Source organism: Myotis myotis, unplaced genomic scaffold, assembly GCF_014108235.1.
Source record: "Myotis myotis isolate mMyoMyo1 unplaced genomic scaffold, mMyoMyo1.p scaffold_m19_p_10, whole genome shotgun sequence".
Taxonomy (NCBI): domain Eukaryota; kingdom Metazoa; phylum Chordata; class Mammalia; order Chiroptera; family Vespertilionidae; genus Myotis; species Myotis myotis.
In genome coordinates, this window is record NW_023416314.1 from 69205641 (window position 1) to 69233030 (window position 27390).

General features: G+C 41.8%; 2 protein-coding genes and 1 long non-coding RNA gene across 10 annotated transcripts in view; 1 reads left to right on the plus strand and 2 right to left on the minus strand.

The window, feature by feature from the left end:
- The window catches only part of ALKBH3 (alkB homolog 3, alpha-ketoglutarate dependent dioxygenase), a 32676-nt gene extending 29829 nt beyond the window's left edge, over nt 1-2847 (minus strand). Inside the window, exons 1-3 of one of the 3 annotated variants that reach the window (XM_036326133.1) lie at nt 2716-2847; nt 727-876; nt 281-384 (exon numbers count right to left, since the gene is read on the minus strand). In XM_036326133.1, the coding sequence (XP_036182026.1) occupies nt 281-384; nt 727-805 (183 nt within the window). In that variant the 5' untranslated portion in view covers nt 806-876; nt 2716-2847. Of the gene's footprint in view, nt 1-280; nt 385-726; nt 877-2473 lie in introns of all 3 variants that reach the window. The other 2 variants (XM_036326132.1, XM_036326134.1) reach the window with 2 other exon arrangements.
- A 33-nt stretch (nt 2848-2880) lies between these two features.
- LOC118665115 lies at nt 2881-11904 on the plus strand. Of its 2 annotated transcripts, XR_004970541.1 has the most exons (3): nt 2881-2949; nt 3345-3489; nt 10352-11904. It is a non-coding gene; the product is annotated as an uncharacterized LOC118665115 (long non-coding RNA). The 2 variants fall into 2 exon arrangements; XR_004970540.1 differs by lacking the exon at nt 2881-2949 and having other exon boundaries at nt 2961-3489.
- Nucleotides 11797-27390, minus strand: part of HSD17B12 (hydroxysteroid 17-beta dehydrogenase 12) — a 137747-nt gene continuing 122153 nt past the window's right edge. For 4 of the 5 annotated variants that reach the window (XM_036326127.1, XM_036326129.1, XM_036326130.1 and 1 more), the window contains 5 exons: nt 21856-21937; nt 21217-21288; nt 20247-20312; nt 13497-13646; nt 11797-13202 (listed from right to left, as the gene is read on the minus strand). In XM_036326127.1, the coding sequence (XP_036182020.1) occupies nt 13098-13202; nt 13497-13646; nt 20247-20312; nt 21217-21288; nt 21856-21937 (475 nt within the window). In that variant the 3' untranslated portion in view covers nt 11797-13097. The remainder of the gene's footprint in view (nt 13203-13496; nt 13647-20246; nt 20313-21216; nt 21289-21855; nt 21938-27390) is intronic. The other variant, XM_036326128.1, reaches the window with a different exon arrangement.

The following is a 27390-nucleotide window of genomic DNA, read 5'->3' on the forward strand; positions in this document are numbered from 1 at the left end:
TAATCAATGAAAGCTCTAGCCATGCTGCAACCTCTAACCTCTAATCATGTATAGCCTACGTGCCAAAAAAAAAAGGGACTTATACGTGCCCATAATTTGGGAGAAGACGACAAAGAATTCTCAGACATAATAAGAAATTGATATTCTCCATTTCATTATTATAGTCCTTTAACTCTCCTTTTATTAGTGAATTTATTCAGTCACTACTTATTTGAGTGTCTACCACGTGAATATAACTTATAAACAATCTGTTACTGTTGAAGGAGAAACAGGAATTTACCTGCTGGGGTTCTTTGAATACAAACTGTTTGTCTGACAAATGATGCTCCTTGTTCATCCAGGTCTGACCAGGGCTCTGGTGGAGATGGCTCTTAGGAGTGGTAGCTGAAGCAAGAGAGAGAAAAGTCTGCTCTCATCACCTCCTACTGAGCAAGGACCAATGAAATCCACTTAGAGGTGACCTCCGTGACATCTACAAATTAATTAGTAACATCTACTGAAGACCTCAACACATGCACTGAAAGGTCTGAGTGTAGTGACTAAACGGGAGAAACACTAAAGATCAACACTTAGCTCACCGTCAACAAATTCAGAGAAAATACCAGCTACATTTCAAATAATTCTTTAACATCGAAATGGGAGTCCATTATAAGCCAGGGGGATATAAACAAAAGAGGATGACAGCTGTCCACGTTCACACACAAGGGTCCCCACACTGGTTCTTGCCTGGCTGAGCAACGGCCTGGCTCTTGGCTGAGCCGGCCCAGGCTCCCTGCACGCGGGCTCGCCGTCTCTTGTCCTCCATGTTGACCAAAAAGGCTTCTGCTCTTAGCTTTCAGAAGATTTCATTGCTGATATGAACCGCACAATGGTTATCTGTTTAAAAAACAAAACAAAACAAAACACATGCTTTTAATAGGGGTTGTGAGAACTTATACTACTAAAGGGTTAACTATAGTCCTTTCAGGCAGAAGAGATTGCTCAACAGCAATCAGAGCCTCTATATAAAACCAACTTCTGGCATCACAACATCTCAATCAAAGAGCCTACTAAATCACTTAGGGCTGCTGGTGTCAAGGTTTACCTTTTGCAATCTTATTATAGTACCTTCCCTTCATTCACAAGTGCACATCAAGAAATTCTAAAACTAGGATTATAAACCACATTACTCTTATGAGTCCCCAGAGCAGAAGTTAGGGAAACTAATACTCCACCTACCTGGAAACTGAGAAATAGGCTAAGACTCAGTTTCCGAACACATTTCCATATCCTATAACACTGGTTGCATCAGACTTCCCTCGAAGCTCGTTACAAACATCCACGGCCTTGCCCTGGCCAGATGTCTCAGGTGGCTGGAGCGTCATCCCCTCCACCAAAAGGATGCAGGTTTGATTCTCAGTCGGGCACATACCTAGGTTGCAAGTTCAATCCCCAGTCGGGGTACATATGGGTGGCAACTGATTGATGTTTCTCTCTCACATCGATGTTTCCCTTTCTCTTTCTCCCTTCCTGTCTCTCTAAAAAAAAAATTAAAAAAATTTTAAAAAAAAACAGTGACCTGTTAGAAGATTTGATGCAGGATGGATACAAGTGTAATAAGCCTTGTAGGAGACATGTAAGAGGACCACAAGGTTAAGTGCCTCACTAACGTCACTCAAGAAGTCAATAGCAGATGTATTACTATTCAAATTCTATTGCTCCAGTCTCCAGCTAATTGAAGAGTCCACCTCATAATGGCCAGTAATGTCGTATTACTTTGGCATTTTCACCAATAAAGTTTAGTTCACAGCACACACAGGAGCATGCAGACCTACCAACAGCAGGGGGCTTAGGCGTGTTTTGAAACTATGATCCATTTCTTTATGAGCCTATCTAAAAAGCTTCTCACCGCAGGTTCTCGACGGTAACAAGCTCATTTCATAGCCTGTTTAGCCTACGGATTACCAGGACCCCCCCCCCCCCCCCACACACACACACCTTCTGATTCAGGACAGCTGGGCTGGGCGCCCAGAAATCCGAATGTTTAACAAATTCCCCAGGTAACAAATATGTAATTCTTCTAATACGTGGGGAGATGATAGAGGCTGTCATCTGCCCTAAAATACCAACTCTCCAGTCCCACAAGACGTGTAGAGGAAGCTCTCGTCTGACATTTTCTCTCAACTGAGGCCTTAAAAGCTTAACACGACAATTAGCTACAGTTCTTGCTCGGCTCTCGGAGCAGCAATCTGCTATTGCGTGTCAGGGGACCGATGTTGAAAATACAGATTCCGGGGCCCCTCGCAGACCTAGCGAATTTGTGATGCTGCAGAAACTGTTACCGCACCCCACCCCACGCCCACCCCGGGACTCCCACCCCAGGTCAAGCCGGCGGACCCCGCAGCGGGGCGAAGAGCTGCGGCGTCGGCCACGACTCGCTCTGAATCCGGAGCTGCCACTTCGCAGCTGCACAACCTGGGGCAAATGATTTCACCTTTGGGGGCCTGTTTCCTCCTCTGTGAACAGGACGCCAGTCTCTCCCTCACGACTAAGATGCAGATTAAACGTCTTGGCGGGTGAACGCCCGGCCCTCTCAACAAGGGTTAGCAACTTTCTCTAAAAGACGCTTCTCTTCCAGGAGGCTCGGCGAGGTCCCGGAGGCCGCCGAGGAAAGGGCCTCAGAGGCGGTCCCCGCCCCCCCAGCCCGGGCGTCCACCGGTGAACCACAGGCCGCACCTGCCGGCGGAGCCGGGCGCACTCCGCCTGGAAGCAACGCTCAGCCCGGACCCGCTCAGCCGCCGGCAGCCCCGGGAACCTTAAGAGTGCAGCACCGACCTCAGCAACTCCCAATCACAGGCCGTGGCGTCAGGCACTTCCTCTTACGTCACGCGCCGCCGCCGCTTCCGGCGCCAGCACCTGGCGTCCGGGCTGCTCCGTGTTCCTGGCTCCGGGGGGGCCGCGTATCTGAAGGTGCCGAAGGGAGGGCCGGGTTGGAGGGGAACACGGGGTTGGAGGGTTAGCGGGATCCCCGCGAGGTGCCCGGATGTGGCGAAGGCGGGCATGAGGACGTGTTTCCGAGGCCAGGGCCCCTCTGGAGACCACCCCCCAGCTCCGCCTATTGGAGGCGCCCAAGCCCCTTTTCCCGCCCAGCTAGAGGAAAGGCGAGGGAGTTGGGGGACCGGTGCTAAGCAAGAGGATTTGAATTTTGCCCAGCCCGCCTTGCGCGGTGCTTGAGCCTCGATCTGTGAACCAGGTTGGGTTCCGGTTAGGGAACATGCCGGGGTTGCGGGCTCCATCTCCAGTGGGGGGCGTGCCGGAGGCAGCCGATCAGTGAATGATTCTCGCACCACCTCCTGTGCGTCCAGACCAGGGATGGAACCGGAAACCTAGGCGTGAGCCCGGACTGGGAATCAGCTGATAGCCTTTGGGTTCACGGGAGGACGCTCCAGCCAACGGAGCCACACCGGCCAGGGCAAGTGATTCTTTAAGATCTACCGAAGCGGAGTCACTGTAAGTCTTCAGAATCAGCCTCCTACTGCTTACCTGCCGGGAGTTCAGTATACCCTATCAATGTATCTGATTTTCACAGCATCCACTATTTGTTATAACTTGTAACACTGAAGGAGAAACAATTTAGCCTGGAGCTGAGAGGAGAGGAAATTTTTAGACCACACCCCCATCAACTAGTAATTTGTCAGTGTCTGCTTCTGGCTCAGGAACGTTGGCTGTATCTTCCAAAGGATGTCATTTCTTTCTTTTTTGATGGTTAATAGTTTTGGAACAGAAACAAAGAAGTCTGGATTGAGGAGTCCCTAGAAGTAGTGCTCTCCGAGTAGAACACTTCTCGAAAATTAATGCATAGCCCGCTTGCATCTACAATAACTGCATCTTTAACAGAATCGCTTGTATTTTTACCAAGTGCCCAAGGTGATTCTGATACACAGAACATTTGGAAACCTTTTGGACACATGTAGGGTGACCAATTGTTCTAGTTTATCTGGGACTGGGTTTTTTTCCAGGATGCAGGGCTTCATAAGTGCTAAAGCCAGGGCAGTCCTGGGCAAAGTGGTGCTCATCCTAGAATCAGATCCATGTGAGTATGTACTATTAGAAAGATGATCTTGATGCAGTCTGGCATCCTGGGTGGCCTCATTTCTATTTGCAGGATTTGTTTCTATTAGGGGTGGCCGTGGAGAAGGGATGAAAGTGAGGTGCGTTGCCAATTCTTACTGATTCTCCAGTCCAAACCCATCCTTCACTGACCTGCTCGCAGTCCTGGAACATGTCTCCTTTTCCGTCCGGCCTGGTGTTCAGTTTCATCAGTAGAGGGCGCTGGAGGGACATAGAGGAGGAAAGGGCTCTTCCTGATTCCAGAGTGCGGTCTCAGCTGGCTTTGCAATGCCTGGTGGCTAGCCGTGTTTGGCAGCTCTCTGTGGGCTGAATTTCAGTGTCAGTTGAATTTAGAGCCTTGTTAAGTTTCTCTTGTGAGGTTAAGGCATTGACTGGGAAGGAATGGGATCCCAAAACTTGAAGCAGGCACTTCTGCTTGGGCCCAGATGAAAGTGACGACCTTGAACACCCAAGTCATCCTGAGCCTCCCTTGGTGGTGGAAGTAGCTTGCCCTTCTTTATCTGAGGACACTTGGAAACCCTGTGCAGCCCTCACCTGGAGCAGATGACTTGAAAAATACAGCCTTGGTCTGTGCTTTCGGCTTTGTGCGTTCCCTTGTATTCTGCCTTGACCTAGAAGTAGACCAACCTAGAGGTGCTTTTAAGTGGCTGCTCTCTCTATCTACTATGTCGGTATTTTTGGAGTTTCCCTTTTCCCCTGTAGGTAGTTTCTTATGATGGTAAATAATTCTTTATTTTATTCCTGTTCGAGTTACTATATCGTTTCTGTCTCTTTGAGTCCTGACGGTTTCAGTATGATCATGATATCAGGGCTAGCAAGTGACTGCCCCCGGGTTGGCCTTAAACTGCAAGTAACTGGTTTGCCTCTGATTTGGGCCCTTTTCTCTAGCGCCACTCTCGGGTTTCCTTAGCTGAGACCTCCCTCCTGAAGTCCCAGTAGGTTTTGCTGGCCCAGTTGCCGTGCCTCTCCTCTGAAACCCGTGTTCCTCACACATGGTGGGAAGACCATCTGCAGAGTCACTGGGGGAATGCATATAAAAACGGAAGATTTTAGGCCCCATCAAGATTCTGAGTCAGCAGGTGTGGGGCAGAACCCTGCATTTGGCATTTTTAACAGTGCCTGGTTTCAACTTGCAAGAACCTTCAAGAGTTCTGCCTTTTCCGGCTGCCTGCCTTCTCCAGGTGATCCCTTTTCCACTCAGCAGTTATCTCATCCCCTGAATGGCAAAACTGATCAATATTTTATGTGTCGGTAGCTCTTAGAAGTGACTCTGGGCGAGTCACACACTGCAGCCTACTTTCAGTTGCCTATTTTCACAGCAGCCTCTTGCCCAGTGTTCCCTGTCTGAATCATGTGCCACTGTGGAGCGCCTGCTGCTGAATTCCTGAGAAAACCCAATCCAAGGAAAATAGTGGCACATCAAGCTAATAGCTCTCTGCGAAGGTGTTGCAGAGGGAAGTCCCCAGCCCGTGTCTCGCGGCCCAACGCTCAGCGGTTCCCAGCTTGAGGAGGGAGGGTGGGACAGGAACCTGCCAACTCCGTGGCGTGTTTGTGTGGAGCCTTTCAAGTCTTGGCCGACTTTAAACAACGCAGAGAGGATGCTTCCCAGACTCCACTCAGGAGCTCCGCCTGCTCCCTCCCAGCACGACTGCAGATGCTGCCAGGGATAAAGTCTTCCAGAAACCGCAGTGTAAACCGTGTGAGGCTCAATTAAAGAACAGCCTACTTGGGTGTGGAATTGTGGAGAGCAGACAAAAATCTGGGGCGGGAGAGATCACTAGAGGTTACAGTCATCAACGAAGGCTTTATGGCGAACAGAGAGCTATGCCAAGGCTCTAGAGTATTTGGCATTCAGAAGGCCCAAAGGTATTCTGATGGTTACATTACCCCTGAAAAAGGGCAGGCAACATTTATCGACTCATTCTTAATGATTAAAAAATGGCAAATAAAACACTACTTAACATTTATTGAAAGTGTCTTGCTTGCCAAATGCTATGCTAATTACTTACATGCTGATCTGATTTTCAGAACGACCTTATGATGTAGGTGTATAAATATTAGCCCCCGGTTTACAAAGGGATAAACTGAACCATGATGCCATCATCCCACTGCAAATGCAAATACATGGCAGAGTGAGAGCTCATTAGGAAAGACAGGACTATTCCTGGAATGATATATGGAGCCATCTCCTGGGGCCACATAGCTGGTGTTTGTTTTTTGTTTTTCAATGACTTCAAAAGTGAAGGGTTGGTAGCAATATAATACAGTATGGAATATGGGAATTCTCTGTACTTTCTGCTCAATTTTCCTGTAAATCTAAAACAGAAGTTAAATATACAATCTATTAAGAAAGACAATTAATAGAAAATATCCAAACACAGAGAGAAAAAAAGATGGAAAACTTAATGGAGGCTCCTGGCAGTACGGCTGAATCTACAACTCAATTCTGGCTAAATTAGAACAAACATAAAGAGTGGCCACAAAGTCCCTGTGAATGCTAGCTTAAAGTTGTGTGTATGGCTCCTCTGCTCTCTGCAGAAATTAAAAATTTTCCCTTTGTTCTATCATATATCGATTAGCTTACATGATACTGAATTCCTACCTAGAAGAAATGTAAAACAAGTACCCAAACTCCCACAAAATGAATCTGTAACTACTCTATAAAATTTAATGCAAGGCTAGAGTCATAAAAAATAATATCTCCATGGGCAAAACAATAAACCAAACCAAAGGGGTGAAAAAAGTGTAAGAAAATGAAATCAGAGCTAGAAGCAGTTAGCGGTAAGAAAATAAGAAATCAGTGGTTGCTCCTTGGGGGAAACACAGGACCAGCGTTTGGAGCAGGAGAGTGACTCGGAATCATTACAAGGTGTGAGAACTGAGCCTGGGACTCCTGCATGGAGTCAGGTACCTCCAGTGGAGTGAGAGTGGTGCCGGGTTGGTAAAGTTCCCAGGCTGCCAACAGACAGAAGCAAAAAATTTATCTCTGAAGAGGAACATCCCATTTTAGCCCTCAGGACTCTCTCCAGATTAAAATCAATCAAATAGGATTTCAAAATAAAAATGCCAACACAATGCCCTGACCGGTTTGGCTCAGTGGATAGAGCATCGGCCTGTGGACTGAAGGATCCCAGGTTCGGTTCCAGTCAAGGGCATGTACCTTGGTTGTGGGCACATCCTCAGTGGGGAGATGTGCGGGAGGCAGCTGATTGATGTTTCTCTCTCATCGATGTTTCTAACTCTCTATCCCTCTCCCCTCCTCTCTGTAAAACATCAATAAAATATATATTTTTAAAAAATACCAACACAAAAGAAAATAAACCACTTTGAATGAGAGTCTGGAGAAATACAACCAATAGATTTAGACTCCTAAGAATTTCAGATTATGAGAATCACCAGACATGGAATATAAAATGCCCACATGTGCAATACCTCCATAAAATTTTAAAACTAAATTTGAAAAATGAGCAAGCATTATGAAACTATCAAGAATGACCAGGCAGATTGAAACAAGAACCCAACTAAAACAGCGGTCACCAACCTTTCGGACCTCATGGACCACCAGTGGTCCACGGACCACCGGTTGGTGACCGCTGGACTAAAACATGTGAAAATGAAAACAGCAGTGACTTGCTTTAACAGGAGATAAAAATATATGAAGAGAGAATTAAGGAACTAGAATGTATATGTAAACAAATTGCACAATATGCAGCTTGGGAAACGAGAGTTGAGAAAGGTTATGAGACAGAATGAAGATAGGACATTTATAACTAGAGACTCGAAGGCAATGAGAATTTTTCAGAAAAGACCAAAGACATGTATTCTTACGCACAGAAAGCATAGTATAAACCAAGTAGAATACATTTTTTAAATTCTTAAATTTAAACACTTAAATACACTGTCATGATACCAAGGAACACAAAGCCAAAGAAATCTTAAATGTGGCCAGAGTTATTTCTACCTATAAAAGAATGCCGTACTGACACTGACTTCTGAACACCAACAACGGAAGCCAGAAGTCAATGACTGAGGAGGTATTTCATTAACCGTTAGATGCCATCAGTTCTAAATCACACCTTTACTCATTCAATATAGCACCAACAGAGAAAAAGTAACGGTTTCAATTAAACTGTGACATGCATCAGAAGGAAGATCTGACATGCGAGAGGTATATAAACAAATTGGTAAATGTATAATTTATTTTAAACCAGCATGATGGTATAAAATAATGAAAACAGGGAATTTATGGGGTTTAAAAACAAAATCCTAGGCCACAAAAACATAGAAATCAGGAAATTAGGCCGGGGGGATTGGGCCTAAAGCCGGCAGGTGGACATCCCGGACTACGAGAGGGCGCAGGCTGGGCTGAGGGGAACCGCCCCCCGCCCCATTTCAGGAATTTTGTGCACTGGGCCTCTAACAGAAATATTTTCTAAGCACGTATGGTACACTTAGAATTTTGTCTATACCTGGCCATAAAGTAAGTCTCATAAAATTTCTAAAACTAGGGAGTAATAGAAAAAACAACAAAAACTTTTTTTCTCAACCCAAGATCATTGTTTACTTTTCAGATTTCTTTAGTTTTCTTTAATTTGAAATGTTTGGTAAGTATAGGCTGGTTATTCTGTGAAATATCCCTCAATTTAGTTTTTTCTGACATTTCGCCTTGGTTAGGCTCAGGTTATATATTGTGGCAGGAATACCACATCAATGATGTATCTTCAGTCCATCCCATCAGAGTGCACATAGTGTGAAATTCTTATTAATGGAAACACCAATACAAATTTTGTTTAAAATACATTTGTAAAATTTAAATTCGTGCTTTTAAAAACTTAATTTTGTGCTGCTAAAAACCATTTCTAAATAATTCATAGTTCAAGGAAATCATAATGTAAATTTTTAATTAGCCCTGAAAAAGAATGTGTGTATGTGCTTTTTTGTGTGCACACACACACAGTTGTGGGATATAGCAAAAGATCATCAAATAAATTTAGAGTCTTAGACATCAATGTAAAAATAGGAAAAAAACTGAGCATGAATGAATTACATGCCCAAATTATGAATAAGAAAAATAACAGAAAGCAGGACATAAAAAGAAAAGAGCAGAGGGGATCAACAAAGCCAAAAGTTGGTTCTTTAAAAAAAAAACAAAAAAACACACTAATAAGTAGCCCAGCCATGTGGTTCAGTGTTTGAGTGTAGACCTATGAACCAGGAGATCATGGTTTGATTTTGGTTAAATTCCCAGTCAGGGCACATGCACAGGTTGTGGGCTCGATCCCCAGTAGGGGGCGTATAGGAGGCAGCCAATAGATGATTCTCTCTCATCATTGATGTTTCTATCTTTCCCTCTCCCTTCCTCTCTGAAATCAATATGTATATTTAAAAAACAACAATAGACAAACTTCTGACAAAATGGTAAGGAAAAGAAAGTGAGGAGCACAAACAATATTAGAAAAGGAAATATAAGTACATATCCAGCAGAGGCTTAAAAACTTGAGTTACTTTATGCTAATAAATTCGGAAAGAAATAATTAAATGCTTAGAAAAAACTTTTGTTTTCTAAATTGACTGAAAGAATAGAAACCCTGAGTATTCTTATTATCATTAAGACAATCAGTAATTAAAATTTTTCCCATGAACAAATAGTAGGGCCAGATTGTTCTTATTTACTTTCAAGGAAAAGATTGTTCCGCTCTTTTACAGAACCTTCCAGAGAATAGTGAAGTAGGCAACACTTCCCAGCTCATTTAATGAAGTTATAATCTTCATATAAAAACACAATTTCCAAAATATAAATGCAAAAATTCCAAATGAAATACCAACAAACTGCATCCCACAGTGTGCAAAGATGGTGAAACATGACCAAGAATGGAAAGGTGATTTAATTCTGGAAAGTCATAATTAAACTAAAGCAAGCTCTCTGAAATCTCCAGGAGACACATCACCGAATATATACTTCAATATGTACATACGCCTAGCCCTTCTTGGAACATACCAGGCACGCTCTCCTTCCTGAAAGGCCCTTCCCTCGGGTCCCTGAATGGCTTGCTCAAGACTATTCAAAGGCCACCCCTCACTGAAACCTGCTCCAAGTACGTTATAATCACAAGCCTCTCACCCCAACACATACCGGTTCCCCATCCTCCTAGCCCTGCTTCATGTGGCACTCAGGCTACATTAATATTATTCTTTCTGCTTATCCTCTGTTTCCCTCCTTTGCTCCCTCCCCTTCTCCCAGCTCAAATGTAAGCAGTGTCCGGGCAAGAGGTTTTGTCTGCTGTGTTTGCTGCAGTTTCTCCAGCATCCAGAAGAGTCCATGGCACGTGACTGACACTCCCATCAACACACACATGGTACGCCTGGAAGCTTTTGTAACAAGGAAGACAAGCTTGCTTGTATCCATTCAGGATCACCTTTGGTAGGACCCAGGTTGCTTATATTTCAATGACACGCATACAAGGAGAGTAGACAACATTGTAATATGTGTTCATGTTAGACACGTGTCCCACTTCTAGATGTCTTCATCCACATCTCAGTAGAAAGAACATCTACGTTTCCACAGGAAATTTAAAGTCTGTCTATATGTATGTGCTTTGCAGCATGAGTGACATAAACATGCCAATCTAGAAATATTAGAATGTCACAAAGTTATGAGTCCTTAAAATTTAGTTTCCAACATATTCAATAAAAAAAGCTTCAATACTTTGTTTTGACCCTGGAAAACTACAGAGCAAAGTAGCAGAATCTAGAATCACCTAAATCTCAGGTAATTTTTTATGTCAACAGACTGAGGGAATTATAGTACCACTTAAGCTCATTTCATTCTCACCAGGTATTATCACAATAAATCTTTTCCTCCACATTGAATCAGCACCATATGTATTGGTATCGGGATTAATGTTCACTCTGTATGAAGTTCAGTTCTATTATATTCCAATGCAATAAATATCAAATGAGAAATCAGAATTCATCTCTTTAGGGCAGGACCACATTTGAGGAAAAGGAGACTAATAATATCACCCGTAGCATTTACTTATTTATTCCCAGTGTACGTGGGACTGACACAAGGACAGGTCAGAACGGCACACGCCATTATGTGTGCAGGATAATTCCCCCCACGCTATTCCACTGAAAGGGCAACAAGAGAACAATAAATTGAAATTTGCTTCCTATGTTGTAAGGAGAGTGTACTCTACATAAATAACCAATACTGTCTCCTACTCGGTGCATTTTGGGTTCAAAGCTTACCCAGCACATATCAGATAATCAAGTCAGTAGAGAATAAGTCTCAAATTTATGCTTTACCATGTTGAAGGTTTTGAGAATATTTGTTTCTCTTTTAGTACAATTTTTCTTTCATGTGTCTGGAAACATAGATTTTCATTTCATCCTCTTCAACCTTGAGTGTCAAATACACGAGGAATTTCGCCAAGTTGAAGAAATCAAAGCCGTAGCTCAGAAGTTTTGAGATTGCTAAGGGATTTCCTAGCCAGAAAATAACAATTTTCCAACTGGGGAAAAAGGAAAAATATTTTGTATACCTGTAAGCCAATCCCTCCCCTCTCTGCCAACTTTCCAGCAATAACTACATGATAACCATCAACCAACCAACCAGCGTGTGAAGGCAAATGAACTATTGCCCAGGTCATTGTGGTGTCAAAAAAATGAAAGAAAAAGACAATGTTTTTCAAAAAAGCTGCCTTTATTCCATTTAAATGAGTATTCCTTATTCTGAGATTGTTCTTTCCACTTTTTGTATGCTATTAAATGTCTTTTATATAACGATGGTAATTTGGTTTTCTGTTTTTATATCCTTAGCTGATAAAATTAAAATCTAGAAACACTTAAATACCCCAATTAAAAATTTTTGTGCTAATTTATTGATGCTTAAAACTCAGCCTTGGAATCACAGCCTAGGAAAAGGTCTACCTTTTTAGATGACATGTCTCACAACATTGAATTATTGCTTAGCAATTTCCCCAAACAAGTTATATAGCAGGATAAAAGTAAGCCTTAATTTATATTAAGCCAGTGTAACAATGGCCTTAATTTCAAGCACCAAAGAAATATACTGTTAATCAACACCACAGTTCTATTACCTTTCATTAAGACTAGTTATATCAGTATTTATAGGGTATTAATCTCAAAGTTCAAGCCCACTTCTCTGATGTCATTGCTGTTCTAGGAACAGCCTCTGTCACATATGTAAGCAGTATTATTGAAGCACAGAAACCAGGCCTCGGGTCCACCAGGCCACTTTCCTGGGCAGGTTTTAGTGGCACCACAGGTGGCTGGCTGGCTCAGTGTACATTTTGGCCCATTTACCTTTGTAAATCATACCATACACCTTGAAGTAGCTACATACATTTAAACTGAGAAGAAATATTAGAGGAAAGCATATTTTTATAGGTTTCACATGTAAAAAAATCTCCAAATTATTTTTGTCATTAGCTGCTTGGAAAAAGATAGTTCCATATAACATACAAACGGGGACAGGCCTTTAGAAAAGCTTACAAAGAACTATGCAAACTGCAGTGTGTCCTCCCCGTGTAAATCCATTCATCTCCAGTCCCTCAAACTGTTAAAAACAAGAACGAGGAGCTGGCCATGACTTTTTAAAGTATGTTTCAGAGAAGATACAAGAGTCGTCATTGACACTTTGGGCCAGATGAAACTGTTGGGCCTTATGCCTGACTCTATCCTGTGATTTGCTGAACTTGTGCTCCTTCCCATTAAGTTGTTCTTGTTAATATTAGTTCTACATCCAATTGATATGAGCATTTATATTAAACTACACAATAACTGCTGCTGGTAGCATCCAGAATATATGTCAGGAGCTCCTGCTTCCTTCCTGATTATGGCCACATTCAGCCTTGTTAGTAACTATTAAAACGCCTGAAGACTTGGGAGCTGCGTGGGTGGCCCGCGAGAAGCGTGTGGAGGCTGGAGCATCTGGCCGAGCTACGCAGAGCAGTTATCAACGCTTAGTTCTTCTTGGCTTTCTTCAGATAGCGAGCCCGTATGGACTTGCCCCTATACATGGACAGTTTCAAATACAATGAAGAAGGCAGCATGCAGACAATTGTACCCTAGGAAAGAAATGGGGAGATATGTAATTACAGCCTACAGTTTGAGCTAAATTAAAACATGTGATCTTATGTTTTACTATAATTTTGTTTTTTAACTTATAGGTAGATTTTAGAGTTCTTGGGTTTTAAAATAAAACATGGATGACTCATTAGTAAGTCTAGCCTATATATATATATATATATATATATATATATATATATATATATATATATATGTTAGCACATTATTTTGGGACTCAATGGAGGGAAAAAAAAAAACCTAAGTGCTGATCTGGGACTTAGAAATCTACCTACCATAAGAGAATGGATCGGGTATCCATTGGTTCGGGTTTTCAACCCCACTGTTTTCATCGCCGACTTCACATATGCCTCTGAAGTGGGTACGGTCAAAGATGGTTTCCGGATTTTAGACATTTTCGTAGCTACAAAGAAGGGCAGGACACTCTAGAAAGGCACACCCCCCAGAAAAAAACATGCCATTGATTAGGAAGGCCACAAACTCCGAATTCACAGTGATGCTTGACTGCTCTGTGACAGAAACATTCTGATGAAATATAAAGTTAGCACCGTTAGAGAGAGAAAAAGAGAAGCCTCTCTCTAAAGGCAGCTTGACAGACACACAGCAGCACAAAGCAAACGAATAAGTCAATCTCTCAATGAAGCAGAATTTGAGACAAGAAAGTCTTAAAAACAGCAGAAGTGTACCTTTTTGAACCTTAAAAATAAGGCATCACAGAAGCCTAAAGAGCAGAGATTCTGCTCCGACTAAACATTTAGAGAACCACTGAGGAAGAGATTTTTGACATTTTACCCTTATAAAGAGATAACACTTTTCCCTATAATTTATAGTCAATTGAGCTTGTCCTATCAGCTTTGGTCCCTCTACAATAAACATTTCTCATTCTCAGCCTTTGGCTACCACCACTTTTCTTCCTTAGTTTTTTACCATTTTGCTTCTGAGTTTTAATTTATTGGGGTAACACTGATTAATAACATATAAATTTCAGGTGTACAACTGCTTCTGAGTTCTATAAACTTTGCTATTAATAAGTAGGAGAACGTAAGCAAACCATTCACAGTGCTATGCCTCAGGCTTCCTGGTTACAAAAAGAGTGAGGATTAAAAAACTGTTTGCATATATAGACCACAAGCTTCTAAAGTGTTCAGCTTCTCAAGACAAAGATGATCTTGTATTTCCCAATTACTTAGTTATAACAACCCCACCCCCTTTATATATCTGTATCTGCATAAATTGGACTATTTAGATCAGAATTAAGTCACACTGCCTGGCCAAACCACTTGATGGCGCCACAAGTTAACTCCTCACTCAGCTAACCCATCTGGAGGTGGAGAAGAGGAGACAGAGGCATGCCCAGAAATTCCAAGTCACATTTTCCCAGCTAAGAAGTACACACTCTATTCTGGAAAGGGCATTCATTTATCTCCACAATGGTTTCAAATCAAGGCGCTTAACATGGCCTGGTAGAGGAAGGAGGGAGTCAGAGATGAAATAACTTTTGAGCTGAGTCTTAAACGAAGTGGAAGAGTTTGCCAGGTAAACAAACAGGGAAGAACATTTTGGGTACTGGGAACAGCAAGGGCACAGGGAAGTGCAATGTCCTCAGAGAAGCGTAAGTAGTTCAGTATGGTCCATATATCAGGTGTGTGTGAAGCAGTGGCAGGAGGAAGGCTGAGCAGCACAGGAGACGAAATCCAATCACCGGACAGTACTGACTGCCAGAGTATAAGCTCTAAGAACACATGGTCTTACTCGCCACTATACTGCCAACACTTAGAATGGTCCCTAGAACAGAGTAGAAACACAAAGAGAAGCTACTAAAGGAATCAGCAGCAGAACACTCCGCTATGCAGCACTGAAGGAGAGCCTGGGCCCTTCCCCTGCTGCAGTCCAGGACGTCATCTACATCAGAAGGCTGACAATGTAATATGAGAGCTTAAGCCACAATTTTAGATATGCCTGAGCTTAAGCAAGATCACCCATCTAAACGAAGGCATACTGCCTGCCCAGAATTTCAAAAGGAACATTTCAAATTATGTAAAAATAAATATCTTACATGTCAAAATGTCATCTAGCTACATCCTTCAGTTAAAAAACCCAATAGACAACAATTAATCCATCTTTCCTGCTTACTCAGGGAAACATTACAGTGACCAGGTCAAGAAGATACTTATACTTTCATAGGAAGTATGTCAGGCAGAGCAAATGTTAAACGTTGCTTAAGCGCAACCATTTGCCATTTTAAATACTGCCAACTGAAACAGCCTAGATCTTGACAGCTACAGATTTGGGCAAGTGCCCTGGTCTTCAAATTCAGAATCCCGAACTGAAAATAATTAACTCAGCCACAAAGCAAAGCTGAAGTGTGATCCTTGCTCATCCCATTTAAAAAAAAAAAAAAAAAAAAAATCCCTAGAGACAACTTGGTCTTTTTTTCTCACACACTGGAGCAGCTGGCGTAGGTATCTGGTTTTAACAAACAATTCAGGGGACCTAAATTAGGAGCCAAAAAGCTACTACAACTCAATATCATGGGGCAGTGGAAGGATGGACGTCCCATGCTGCACGGCGGGCATTCAAGAATTCAACACTGGATCTCATAATTTCACATGGGAGAACAGCTTTCCTGCAGCCATGAGTACTGCACACGCCTTCTCGCATTTAAAAGTAACCAGAACAATTCACAACCATGCTTGAAACACACGGATCCAGGCTCATCCATTTGCATGATATGGAATTTAGACATGGTGCTTAATCTGTCTTTTATGAGCATTAAATTCACCAGTCTAGCAGGCACATATTCTTAAGGCAGAGGCTGCAGCTTCTATGAGGCATCTGAGGGAAGTTTTTGTCCTCAACTCTGTGTATTTATTTTCCATTTCAGGATCTGTTCAATTAAAACAAGCAGAAGGAGTACTATACTCGTCAAAAATACCAATGTCATAAAAGACAAAGGCTGTGGGTGTATTCCAGATTAAAAGAAAGTAAAGAGGCAGGACAACTATATAATACTTGGTCCTAGACTGAATTCTTTACTGGAGGATAAAAGATGCTATAAAAATATTATGGAGATTATAAATTGGAGTGTAAATGGCAAACTAGTTAAAAATATTATATCCAGTGTTAACTCTAAAGTTGGTAATTGTGGTTATATAAGAGAATCTGCTTATTTTTGGAAATATACACTCAGGCATTCAGAGGTAAAGAACCATGATGTATGCACCTCATTTACCAATGATAAAATAAATGGAGTAAATGTTAACAGTGACTGAATCTGAGGAAAGAGCATTTGGATATTCCTTGTATTATTCTTATTCTTGCAATTTTTCTGTAGATTTGAAATTATTTCCAAATAAGACATTTTTTAAAAAACAAGGCTTGTGAAAGTTTTATGCAATGAATTCAATAAGTAAAGTTTTAGGATGTCATCCTAGTGTCAGCTCTTTCTTACCTGCTCAGCATAAATAACTGGTCAGTGCAGGGCACAGAGAGGCCCAGTACTGGGGCCCACCAACTAGCCAGCCAGGCTATACTTCTGACTGTGCTCTTTCAACGAGTTAAACATAATCTGGACTGTACTTTAATTACAGGGCAATACCGAGAACAGATAGTTCTCACCAACAGAGCACACTTTTGATGAGGTTTATGAAAAGATACTTCTTACCCTCTATTGAAAAATCATTAGACAGGGTTTATCAGGCCCAAACTTCGCCCAAGGGCCTTGATATCATTCGGTCACTATGGTTTATTTGCATTTCCAGGAAATGCTCCCATAACAGCAAATCTGAATTCATGAAGGAAATTTTAAATGCCCTTATGGAATTATAGGAAAGAAGTTGAGGGGAGTTTCAGTTCAATGCAAAACATGTTGGGCAGCCACTGGAAGACCACCATGGAAAGTAACATTATCTGTGTTGTATTTTAACAAGATCACCAGGAAATAGTACGTGGGATGGAGTGGACAGGAAAGACTCCTAGTCCAAAAAATGTGCCGACAGAAACCACCACCAGAGAAAGCCAATCATGTTTAATTCTGAGTAATACATAGAGAGCAGATTGTTTTGTTCCTCTGGTCAGAACTAACATGAGAAACTATGGTACATCGGGGGCTGGCTGAGGAGAACCAAGATGGTGGCATAGGTTAACGCCGGAGTTTGCTGCTTTGAACAACTACTTCAAAAGTGAAACTAAAAGACGGAACGGACATCACCCAGAACCACAGGAACGCTGGCTGAGTGGAAGTCCTACAACTAGGAGGAAAGAGAAACGCATACGGACACTCAGAGGAGGCGCAGTGCTGAAGTCAAATTCTGAGGTGTGGAGTGCGTGGAGCGGGCTGGCAGCGGAGGGCACGGTTGGCGTTTTCAATCGGGAGGGAGTCGCAGACTCTGAGCTCCAGATCCGGGCGAGTCTTTAGGGACCCAGACTCAAACGGGAGAAGCGGGACTGTCTGGCTTCGGTCAGAGCGAGTGCAGCTTTCTCTCTGAGCTTTGCAGCGGGTGCTGGGACTCAGAGAGGCAGAGCCCCTGGGGACAGAACTGAGAGCCGCCATAACTGCTCTCTCCGGCCCACCCTGTTGATCCTGTGCGACCCGCCCTGCCCAAGCCCTGCACAGAGGCATTTGCCGGATAGCCTCAGGCAAAGCCTAGATTAGCACCTCCCTAGAGGACAGAAGTTCTCTCACTGCTGACACAGCTGATTCTCATAGCCACTTGGCCTGGAGGTCAAACCCTCCCTGGTATTAGCTACAACAATCAAGGTTTAACTATAAGACTGCGAACAAAGACCACTAGGGGGTGCACCAAGGAAGCATAACAAAATGCGGAGACAAAGAAACAGGACAAAATTGTCAGTGGAAGATATAGAGTTCAGAACCACACTTTTAAGGTCTCTCAAGAACTGTTTAGAAGCCACCGATAAACTTAATGAGATCTACAAGAAAACTAATGAGACCCTCGATGTTATATTGGGGAACCAACTAGAAATTAAGCATATACGGACTGAAATAACGAATATTATACAGACTCCTGACAACAGACCAGAGGAGCACAAGAATCAAGTCAATGATTTGAAATGCGAGGAAGCAAAAAACACCCAACCGGAAAAGCAAAATGAAAAAAGAATCCAAAAATGCGAGGATAGTGTAAGGAGCCTCTGGGACAGCTTCAAGCGTACCAACATCAGAATTATAGGGGTGCCAGAAGATGAGAGAGAGCAAGATATTGAAAACCTATTTGAAGAAATAATGACAGAAAACTTCCCCCACCTGGTGAAAGAAATGGACTTACAGGTCCAAGAAGCGCGGAGAACCCCAAACAAAAGGAATCCAAAGAGGACCACACCAAGACACATCATAATTAAAATGCCAAGAGCAAAAGATAAAGAGAGAATCTTAAAAACAGCAAGAGAAAGAAACTCAATTACCTACAAGGGAATACCCATACGACTGTCAGCTGATTTCTCAACAAAAACTTTGCAGGCCAGAAGGGAGTGGCAAGAAATATTCAAAGTGATGAATACCAAGAACCTACAACCAAGATTACTTTATCCAGCAAAGCTATCATTCAGAATTGAAGGTCAGATCAAGAGCTTCACAGATAAGGAAAAGCTAAAGGAGTTCATCACCACCAAACCAGGATTATATGAAATGCTGAAAGGTATCCTTTAAGAAGAGGAAGAGGAAGAAAAAGGTAAATATAATAGAATCAGGGACATAGAAAGGGAATGGACTGACTATTCTTGCAGGGGAAAGGGGTGTGGGAGATGCTGGAAGAGAATGGACAAAAATCGTGCACCTATGGATGAGGACAGTGGGTGGGGAGTGAGGGTGGAGGGTGGGGTGGGAACTGGGAGGAGGGGAGTTATGGGGGGGGGGGGGAAGAGGAACAAATGTAATAATCTGAACAATAAAGATTTAATTAAAAAAAAAAAAAAAAAGAACTAACATGAGACTTCAGCGTTCTGATATGTTCACACAGAAATGACACCTGTACTTCCTTCCCCTCACCAACATCTGAATTTTTATATTTTCAACAAATTCATTCCAAGTTTAAACCCTGAATGAATTCATATGAAGGAAGACAAGGATCAATGAAATTACATAATTCATCATTCATTATTAGGGAAAAATAAAAATAAAGTCAGGTGAATAGATAAACACGATGTGGTACATTCATACAATGGAATATTATCCAGCTTTAAAAAGAAAGGAAATTCTGATACCTGCTGCAACACGGATGAACCTGGAAGACACTATGCTAAGTGAAAAAAGCCAGTCCCAAAAGGACAAATACTGTATGATTCTACTCATATGAAGTACGTAGCGTAGTCAAATTCAGAGAGATAGAAAGTAGAATGGTGCCTGGCAAGGGCAGGGGGGAGGAGGGAATGGGGAGTACATGTTTAATGGGTACAGTTTCAGTTTGGGAAGATGAAAAAAATTCTGGAAATGGATGGTGGTGATGCTTACCCAATGATGCAAATGTATTTAATGCCACGAAACTAAATACTTATAAATTGGTAAATGGTGTTTTCTGTTATTTATATTTTACCATCATTTTTAAACTGTTAAAAATCACTACTGTATCTACATCACCCTGGTGTTTGCTGTCATCCTTGCTCTAGTACAAGTCAATTTTGTTCAGTTCTTGACCCTCTCTGTGGTTAGTACACAGGAGCACTGGAACAGTCATGGCACACCTTAAATACCTGGCAGCTAAGAGATATTAATAGTCTAATTCTCTCTAAATAAAATCTTAAGAACTTACAATAATTATGCTTCAACTGTTTACACTACATTTAGTTCTACTCCAGGTATCCTGACTTAAAAATTCTAAGGAATAATTTTTTAAAATCTGGACTTGAAGTACATAAAGAAAAACAAAACAAACACATGTCTTTAATTGTGTGCTACCATCATATTCACTTACTTAGGAATGTGATTTTCTTTCGTTACCAAGACAGCAACAGTTGCTGTGGAAACCACACAAAAACAGGAACACTTAACTGAAACAAACTCTACTCACCTGCACAAAGATGCCCTTGCTCTTATATTCCTCATGGATGCACTGAGAGAAGAAATCTACAAAACCCTGGGAGGGGGTGGGAGTGAGAAGAAAACACACACACATCACATCAATCTGTCTGATTTGTAGCCACCAACACAAAAATAATAAACTATCCCAGTTAGCACTATAGCTTCTAATCATTCTTTTTATGTCAAAAAGAATGCAGAAGAGACCTCAGACAAACACCTCAAGCCCTCAAGTCATTTATATCTGCCACTAAATTATTCTCTCACCAAATATCATATCTAGATGAAATTTTGATTTAACTGGAAAAGGCTCTTTTCTTTTTTGAGAAAGAAGAATGTTTAATTATACAACAAAGGATGCAGTCCTCCTCCCTACTTGCCATTCAAACAGAAACACAATATAAATTCTGTTCAACTCTGTTCTAGGGGGATTTTGTCAATAAAGAGAAGAAAAGAACAAGCATCCTCTTGGCCCTGTGGGGTCCAGGAAGTGTAGAGATGAACCTGACAGCCCCTCTTCTTGTAACAGCACGACTTCCTATCTGCCTGTGAAATACAATGCACAGGACCATTTTTCAAATGTGAACTCAGCCTCAGGCTTAAAATGCAAAGTCTCAGTAATGACTCTTCTAGGACCCCAATAATTAGTCTTGTGTCCATGGAGCAGAACAGGTAAGCAGTTGGAGTTCACCGATCACTTCCAAACACCTGGCGCTCGCCATACACATGCCCACTGTGTGTTTCAGAGCCATAGAAAGCAAGCAGATTGCACAGAAAACAGTAGTTGCTGTTTACATTTTCCCAGTGGACACAAAGCCAAGTGAAAAGGAAGGAAGGTGTATTGCTCTTTTCCTTCCCTGATCTATGGTGAGTTCAATAAGAATAACTTTTTTTTATGGCGAGTTCTTATTATGTATTATATTTTGCTCATTTCCCGCTAAAAGTTTACTTAATTTCAGCACCTCAGCAGGCATTCCCATTTCAGAGATGTATCCTTTTGCCTCAACAGTGTATATGCAGATGGTGCTATTGACCTGCAGGCAACAGGAAATGCATTCTAAATTATCTTCCTAGTAGTAACATGAAGAGGTGAATGGTGGAATATAAAATTATGATATCTTACACAGAGTTCTGGAAAATTCTCTCATTCCAGAAGTGACAAGAAATGTCTGTGAATTCTGAATAATGTGTCAAAATACAGTCTATCTTGTGCCTACTATGTGTATTTAAGTGTTGACTGGCTGCAATCCTACTCAGCTCTGCTTACTTGAACCGATGCTATATGAAAGTGACTTACTCATGAATCAAATCCCCAATCTTAGATTCATTAACGTTATGCTCTGATCGACTGAGCTAGGCCAACTTTCTCTGGAAAGTTCAAACTCAATTTTAACAGCAGTAATTTAGTGGGAGGAAAAATACCATCTGTGGATCTGAGATCTTGGTGTCCTGTTTATAAAGTTTATACCGATCAGTTCTCATTGGCTCTGGCTCCCCTGAAACCAGTGGAGGGTATTTTACTTCTCTTCTCTGAGATTGAACTGAGATTAAAAATAATTCCTCATTCTCATTCCAACAAGATTTACTAAAAAATTGTTCACCTTGGTTGCAGAGTAGATGGTCAGCAGTGGAAATGGGTTCATGCCACTGGCGGAGGAGATGTTCAGAATCACGCCTTTAGATCTAAAAAGGAAAATGTTCCATAAACAGAACGAAATCATTCGCACAACTCTTTGTAAATTACAGATGGAGATCCAGGTTTGAAACAGAATGACCTCGCTGTTTTTCTAACACACGTCTTTCCTTGCCTGTCATCAGCATGTGATATGCTTGGTCAGTGAATGAGGCATAACTCAACCAACTAAAAATAGCTCTTGTTTGCAATTAGCTCATTTCTCAGTCTTTGTAATCTGGGGCATGACCGGATCAGATCTACAGTGTCCTGGAGTTGATCTCCACCCCCTGAGGCCTTCTCTGCCCACAGCACCAAGAATTCTCACTTATAGAAACACTCTTACACTCCTTGCATGATTTTATTTTGGCATCCCATCACGTACTACCTTGCTGTAGTATTTAATCATTTGATGTACACACATATTTCTCTCATTCAACAAAACCATAAGCTCCTAAACATCGTAGCCTTTGTCCTCACTTTTCCTCAAAACACTCAGCACAGTCTGAGCATATAACCCAGCCGTGGGCAAACTACGGCCCGCGGGCCGGATCTGGCCCGTTTGAAATGAATAAAACTAAAAATACAAAAAGACCGTACCCTTTTATATAATGATGTTTACTTTGAATTTATATTAGTTCACACAAACACTCCATCCATGCTTTTGTTCCGGCCCTCTGGTCCAGTTTAAGAACCCATTGTGACCCTCGAGTCAAAAAGTTTGCCCAGCCCTGGAGGGAGTCGCAGACTCTGAGCTCCAGATCCGGGTGAGTCTTTAGGGACCCTGAATCAAACGGGAGAAGCGGGACTGTCTGGCTTCGGTCAGAGCGAGTGCAGCTTTCTCTCCGAGGTTTGCAGCGGTTGCTGGGACTCAGAGAGGCAGAGCCCCTGGGGACGGGACTGAGAGCGCCATAACTGCTCTCCCCGGCCCACCCTGTTGATCCCGTGCGACCCACCCACCCTGCCCATGCCCTGCAAAGAGGCATTTGCCGGATAGCCTCAGGCAAACGCCAGATTAGCACCTCCCTAGAGGACAGAAGTTCTCTCACTGCAGACACAGCAGATTCTCACAGCCACTTGGCCTGGAGGTCAAATCCCCCCTAGTATTAGCTACAACAATCAAGGCTTAACTACAAGACTGCGCACAAAGACCACTAGGGGGTGCACCAAGAAAACATAACAAAATGCGGAGACAAAGAAACAGGACAAAATTGTCAATGGAAGATATAGAGTTCAGAACCACACTTTTAAGGTCTCTCAAGAACTATCTAGAAGCCGCCGATAAACTTAATGAGATCCTCAAGAAATCTAATGAGACCCTCGATGTTGTGATAAAGAATCAACTGGAAATTAAGCATACACCGACTGAAATAAAGAATACTATACAGACTCCCAACAGCAGACCAGAGGAGCGCAAGAATCAAGTCAAAGATTTGAAATGCGAAGAAGCAAAAAACACCCAACCGGAAAAGCAAAATGAAAAAAGAATCCAAAAATGCGAGGATAGTGTAAGGAGCCTCTGGGACAGCTTCAAGCGTACCAACATCAGAATTATAGGGGTGCCAGAAGATGAGAGAGAGCAAGATATTGAAAACCTATTTGAAGAAATAATGACAGAAAACTACCCCTACCTGGTGAAAGAAATAGACTTACAGGTCCAGGAAGTGCAGAGAACCCCAAACAAAAGGAATCCAAAGAGGACCACACCAAGACACATCATAATTAAAATGCCAAGAGCAAAAGACAAAGAGAGAATCTTAAAAGCAGCAAGAGAAAGAAACTCAGTTACCTACAAGGGAATACCCATACAACTGTCAGCTGATTTCTCAACAGAAACTTTGCAGGCCAGAAGGGAGTGGCAAGAAATATTCAAAGTGATGAATACCAAGAACCTACAACCAAGATTACTTTATCCAGCAAAGCTATCATTCAGAACGAAAGGTCAGATAAAGAGCTTCACAGATAAGGAAAAGCTAAAGGAGTTCATCACCACCAAACCAGTATTATATGAAATGCTGCAAGGTATCCTTTAAGAAGAGGAAGAGGAAGAAAAAGGTAAAGATACAAATTATGAACAACAAATATGCATCTATCAACAAGTGAATCTAAGAATCAAGTGAATAATCTGATGAACAGAATGAACTGGTGATTATAATAGAATCAGGGACATAGAAAGGGAATGGACTGACTATTCTTGGGGGGATAGGGGTGTGGGAGATTCGGGAAGAGACTGGACAAAAATCGTGCACCTATGGATGAGGACAGTGGGTGGGGAGTGAGGGCGGAGGGTGGGGCGGGAACTGGGAGGAGGGGAATTATGGGGGGGAAAAAGAGGAACAAATGTAATAATCTGAACAATAAAGATTTAATTAAAAAAAAAAAAAAGTTTGCCCACCCCTGAATAACCAGTACTTAATAAAACCTGGAAATGAGTGACAGGTCCTGCCCTCTTACTTCCCTGGATATTCAGGTGCTAAATGAAGAGTTGACTCTAACATGTGATACTATAGCTCCTCAAACCATATTCTTTAGCCAAAGGCAAAGCTTGAGAGCTTCTACTGTAACTTTTGGAGACTACTTAAAGTTAAAAGTCAGAAAGTTATCAGAAGTTACTAATTCTACAAATAAATGAAAAGTAGTTTGAGGAAAGCAATATTGTAAATATATGAGTTGTTAACAAGCATGTGTGGATTAGATAAAGTGTGGAATGAAGGTCTGGGGAATTTTAGATTTAACCACCAACTCTCCCCCCCTCAAATCCATTCTACTCATTGGGGCTGGGCCCCTTCTTTAGCTACGGCAACTTGACCTCACTCACCTTCTGTCCTCTACATCATGTTCCTTTCCTTCAACCCAGTTTCTCATTATTCTTTGTCTGAATTTACTTCCCCCAACGCCTATTTTTTCTTATATTTTTACTGATTTCAGAGAGGATGGGAGAAGGAGAGAAAAAAAATCAATGAAGAGAAAGAGTAATTGATTGGCTGCCTCCTGCATGCCCTCTACTGGGGATCAAGCCCAAAACCCAGGCACATGCCCTGACTAGAAATCGAACCCTGACCTCCTGGTTCATAGGTCAATGCTCAACCACTGAGCCACACCGGCCAGGCTATTTTTTTCAATATTAAAAGAAGGGACTAGATAGGCCTTTTTAATGCAAAATAATCACAGAAACATGATTACATGGCATCTACATTACCTTAGACATAAATCTGAAAGGAAATAATCTCAAAAGGTCACCCAGTCCATCTGCCAGTCTTTGGGCGAGATGCCATGTCAACCGTCAAACCGAGTCTGGATCCTCAGGTTATGGGTCACTGGAGACAAGTTTGTTTTTGTTTGTTTTTTAACTGAAGTCCTTATCTGTAATCCAAACTTTCCTAAATGGTGAAACCCATTAACATTTTGGTCACAGAAATCAAATCTCAAATTTGAAAATGTCATATTGGGGTTTTGAAGACAGTTGGAATTTAGTCAATGTTTTAATTATATAATTTTTGTATTTTTTAAAAATTCAATATTGTTTTGTATTAGTTTCAGGCGGATAGCATAGTAATAAGATAATCATAAACTTTCCAAAGTGTTCCCCTCAATATTTCCAGTACCCACCTGGCACCATACATAGTTCTTACAGTATTATTGACTATATTTACATTTGTGCATTTTTTGCTCGTGTCTCTGACAGCGACAGAAAAGCCTTTTTTTTAAATGTTAAGGTAAGAGTCTCTAGCAGGAGTTAGAAGCCAATCACTAAAAGATAAAAACCCATGAATTAGCAATGACTATCCAGTACTTTAATTTTACCTATATTTATGAGAAATTCCTTTGATCAACACTGACTAAAAACCAGTTCTACTACTGTGCCGGGAGCCGGTCCATCCTTGCTGTCTCAAGGGACCTGGCATATATGGCATACTGTTCTTGATATGTTTGCTCACCTTCTTGGCACTATGTGTTTTAACCAAGGTCACCTCTCTGAGAAAGGTTGTTTCCCCAGGTAGGGATTTTCCCCTGAAGTTAGGGAGGGAATCAAACCTCTTAACTAAGTGCCAGGTGGGTAATTAATCACTTTAACTACGAACAATCATGCTTAAGCTACATAATCTTTACTCCCTGGAATGGAGATAAGAAACGCCCTAACCTTTGGAATAGAGATTGATAGGATTGGAATCAACCGGTATAAATACAGATGTAACAAGACAGAACTTAGAAGACAGAACCTACACAGAACCTAGAGACAGAAGAACTTCGCTGGAGAGAACATGGCAAAAGATCCTGGACAGAAACTGGCAACAGAACCTAGAGACAGAACCTAGCGAGAGAACATGGCAAAAGATCCTGGACTGAACCTGACTACAGAAATTGGCAAGAGAACCTGGCTGGAGAACCTGGACAGAACCTGGCTAGAGAACCTGGCTGGAGAACCTGGAGAACCTAGCAAGAGAACATGGACACAGAACCTGGCTGGAGATCCTAAGCAGAACCTCTCTGGTGATCCAGACTAGAACTTGGCTGGAGATCCTGGCTGGAGATCCTGGCTAGGCTGCTGATCAACTGAACACTGTCTCCGTGTCCTTCCTTCTTCGCTGACTCCGTCTACACCTTTGGGAACCCCTGGACCTGCTGGGGTTGGACCCCGGCACTACTGGAGATGTTTAATATAGCATCAATTTATGATGCTTAAAATATCTTTATCTTTTGATGGTATTGAAAATATTCTGAAATTAGGTGGCAGTGATGGCCTCATAGCTTTGTGGATATACTAGAAACCACCAAATTATACCCTTTATAAATGAGTGGATTTTATGGTATGTGAAATGTATCTCAATACATCTGTAAAAAAAAGAGAGAAAATATATATTTATGATATAATGGAAGGTGCCACCTTTAAGCTCAGAGCAGATCCCAAAGAAGTGGAAGCTACAAGAGCGATAAGTTCTCACCAAAATGGCCTCCTAAAACTTCATTCCCCAAAGCAATGATTTCAATATAAGAAAATTCACTTAATGATAACAAAAACTTCTTTCCTGTTTTCAATACAATAGGCCAATAATCAAATAGGTCACAATCATGCATTTATGCTTCTTTAACTGTTTACTCCTTGAGTCAACCGAGATTTTGGTTTCCCAAATATTCCACTCTAATTAAAATTTCCAGGAGGCAGAGTTAGTTTGAATTAGTGAAAAGTCAGAATTTGAAAGTACTTTATTCACAACACAATATTTGCACTCTAAAATACATCAAAACAAGCCTAAGACCAAGCAAACATAAAGCGAGAATGCACTAGACCTAAGTGCATTTATAAAAGGAAAGCATCTATAACCCTACTAAAATGGCAGCAGGAAAACACCCCTTCTACAAAAACTCTGTGCTACCAAGAAGCACACGAATTTGTCTAGCAAGAGCCTTCCTCCCACATCCACACACGAGACAGCACAAAAAAGCCCCTCTCTTTTTCTTCAAG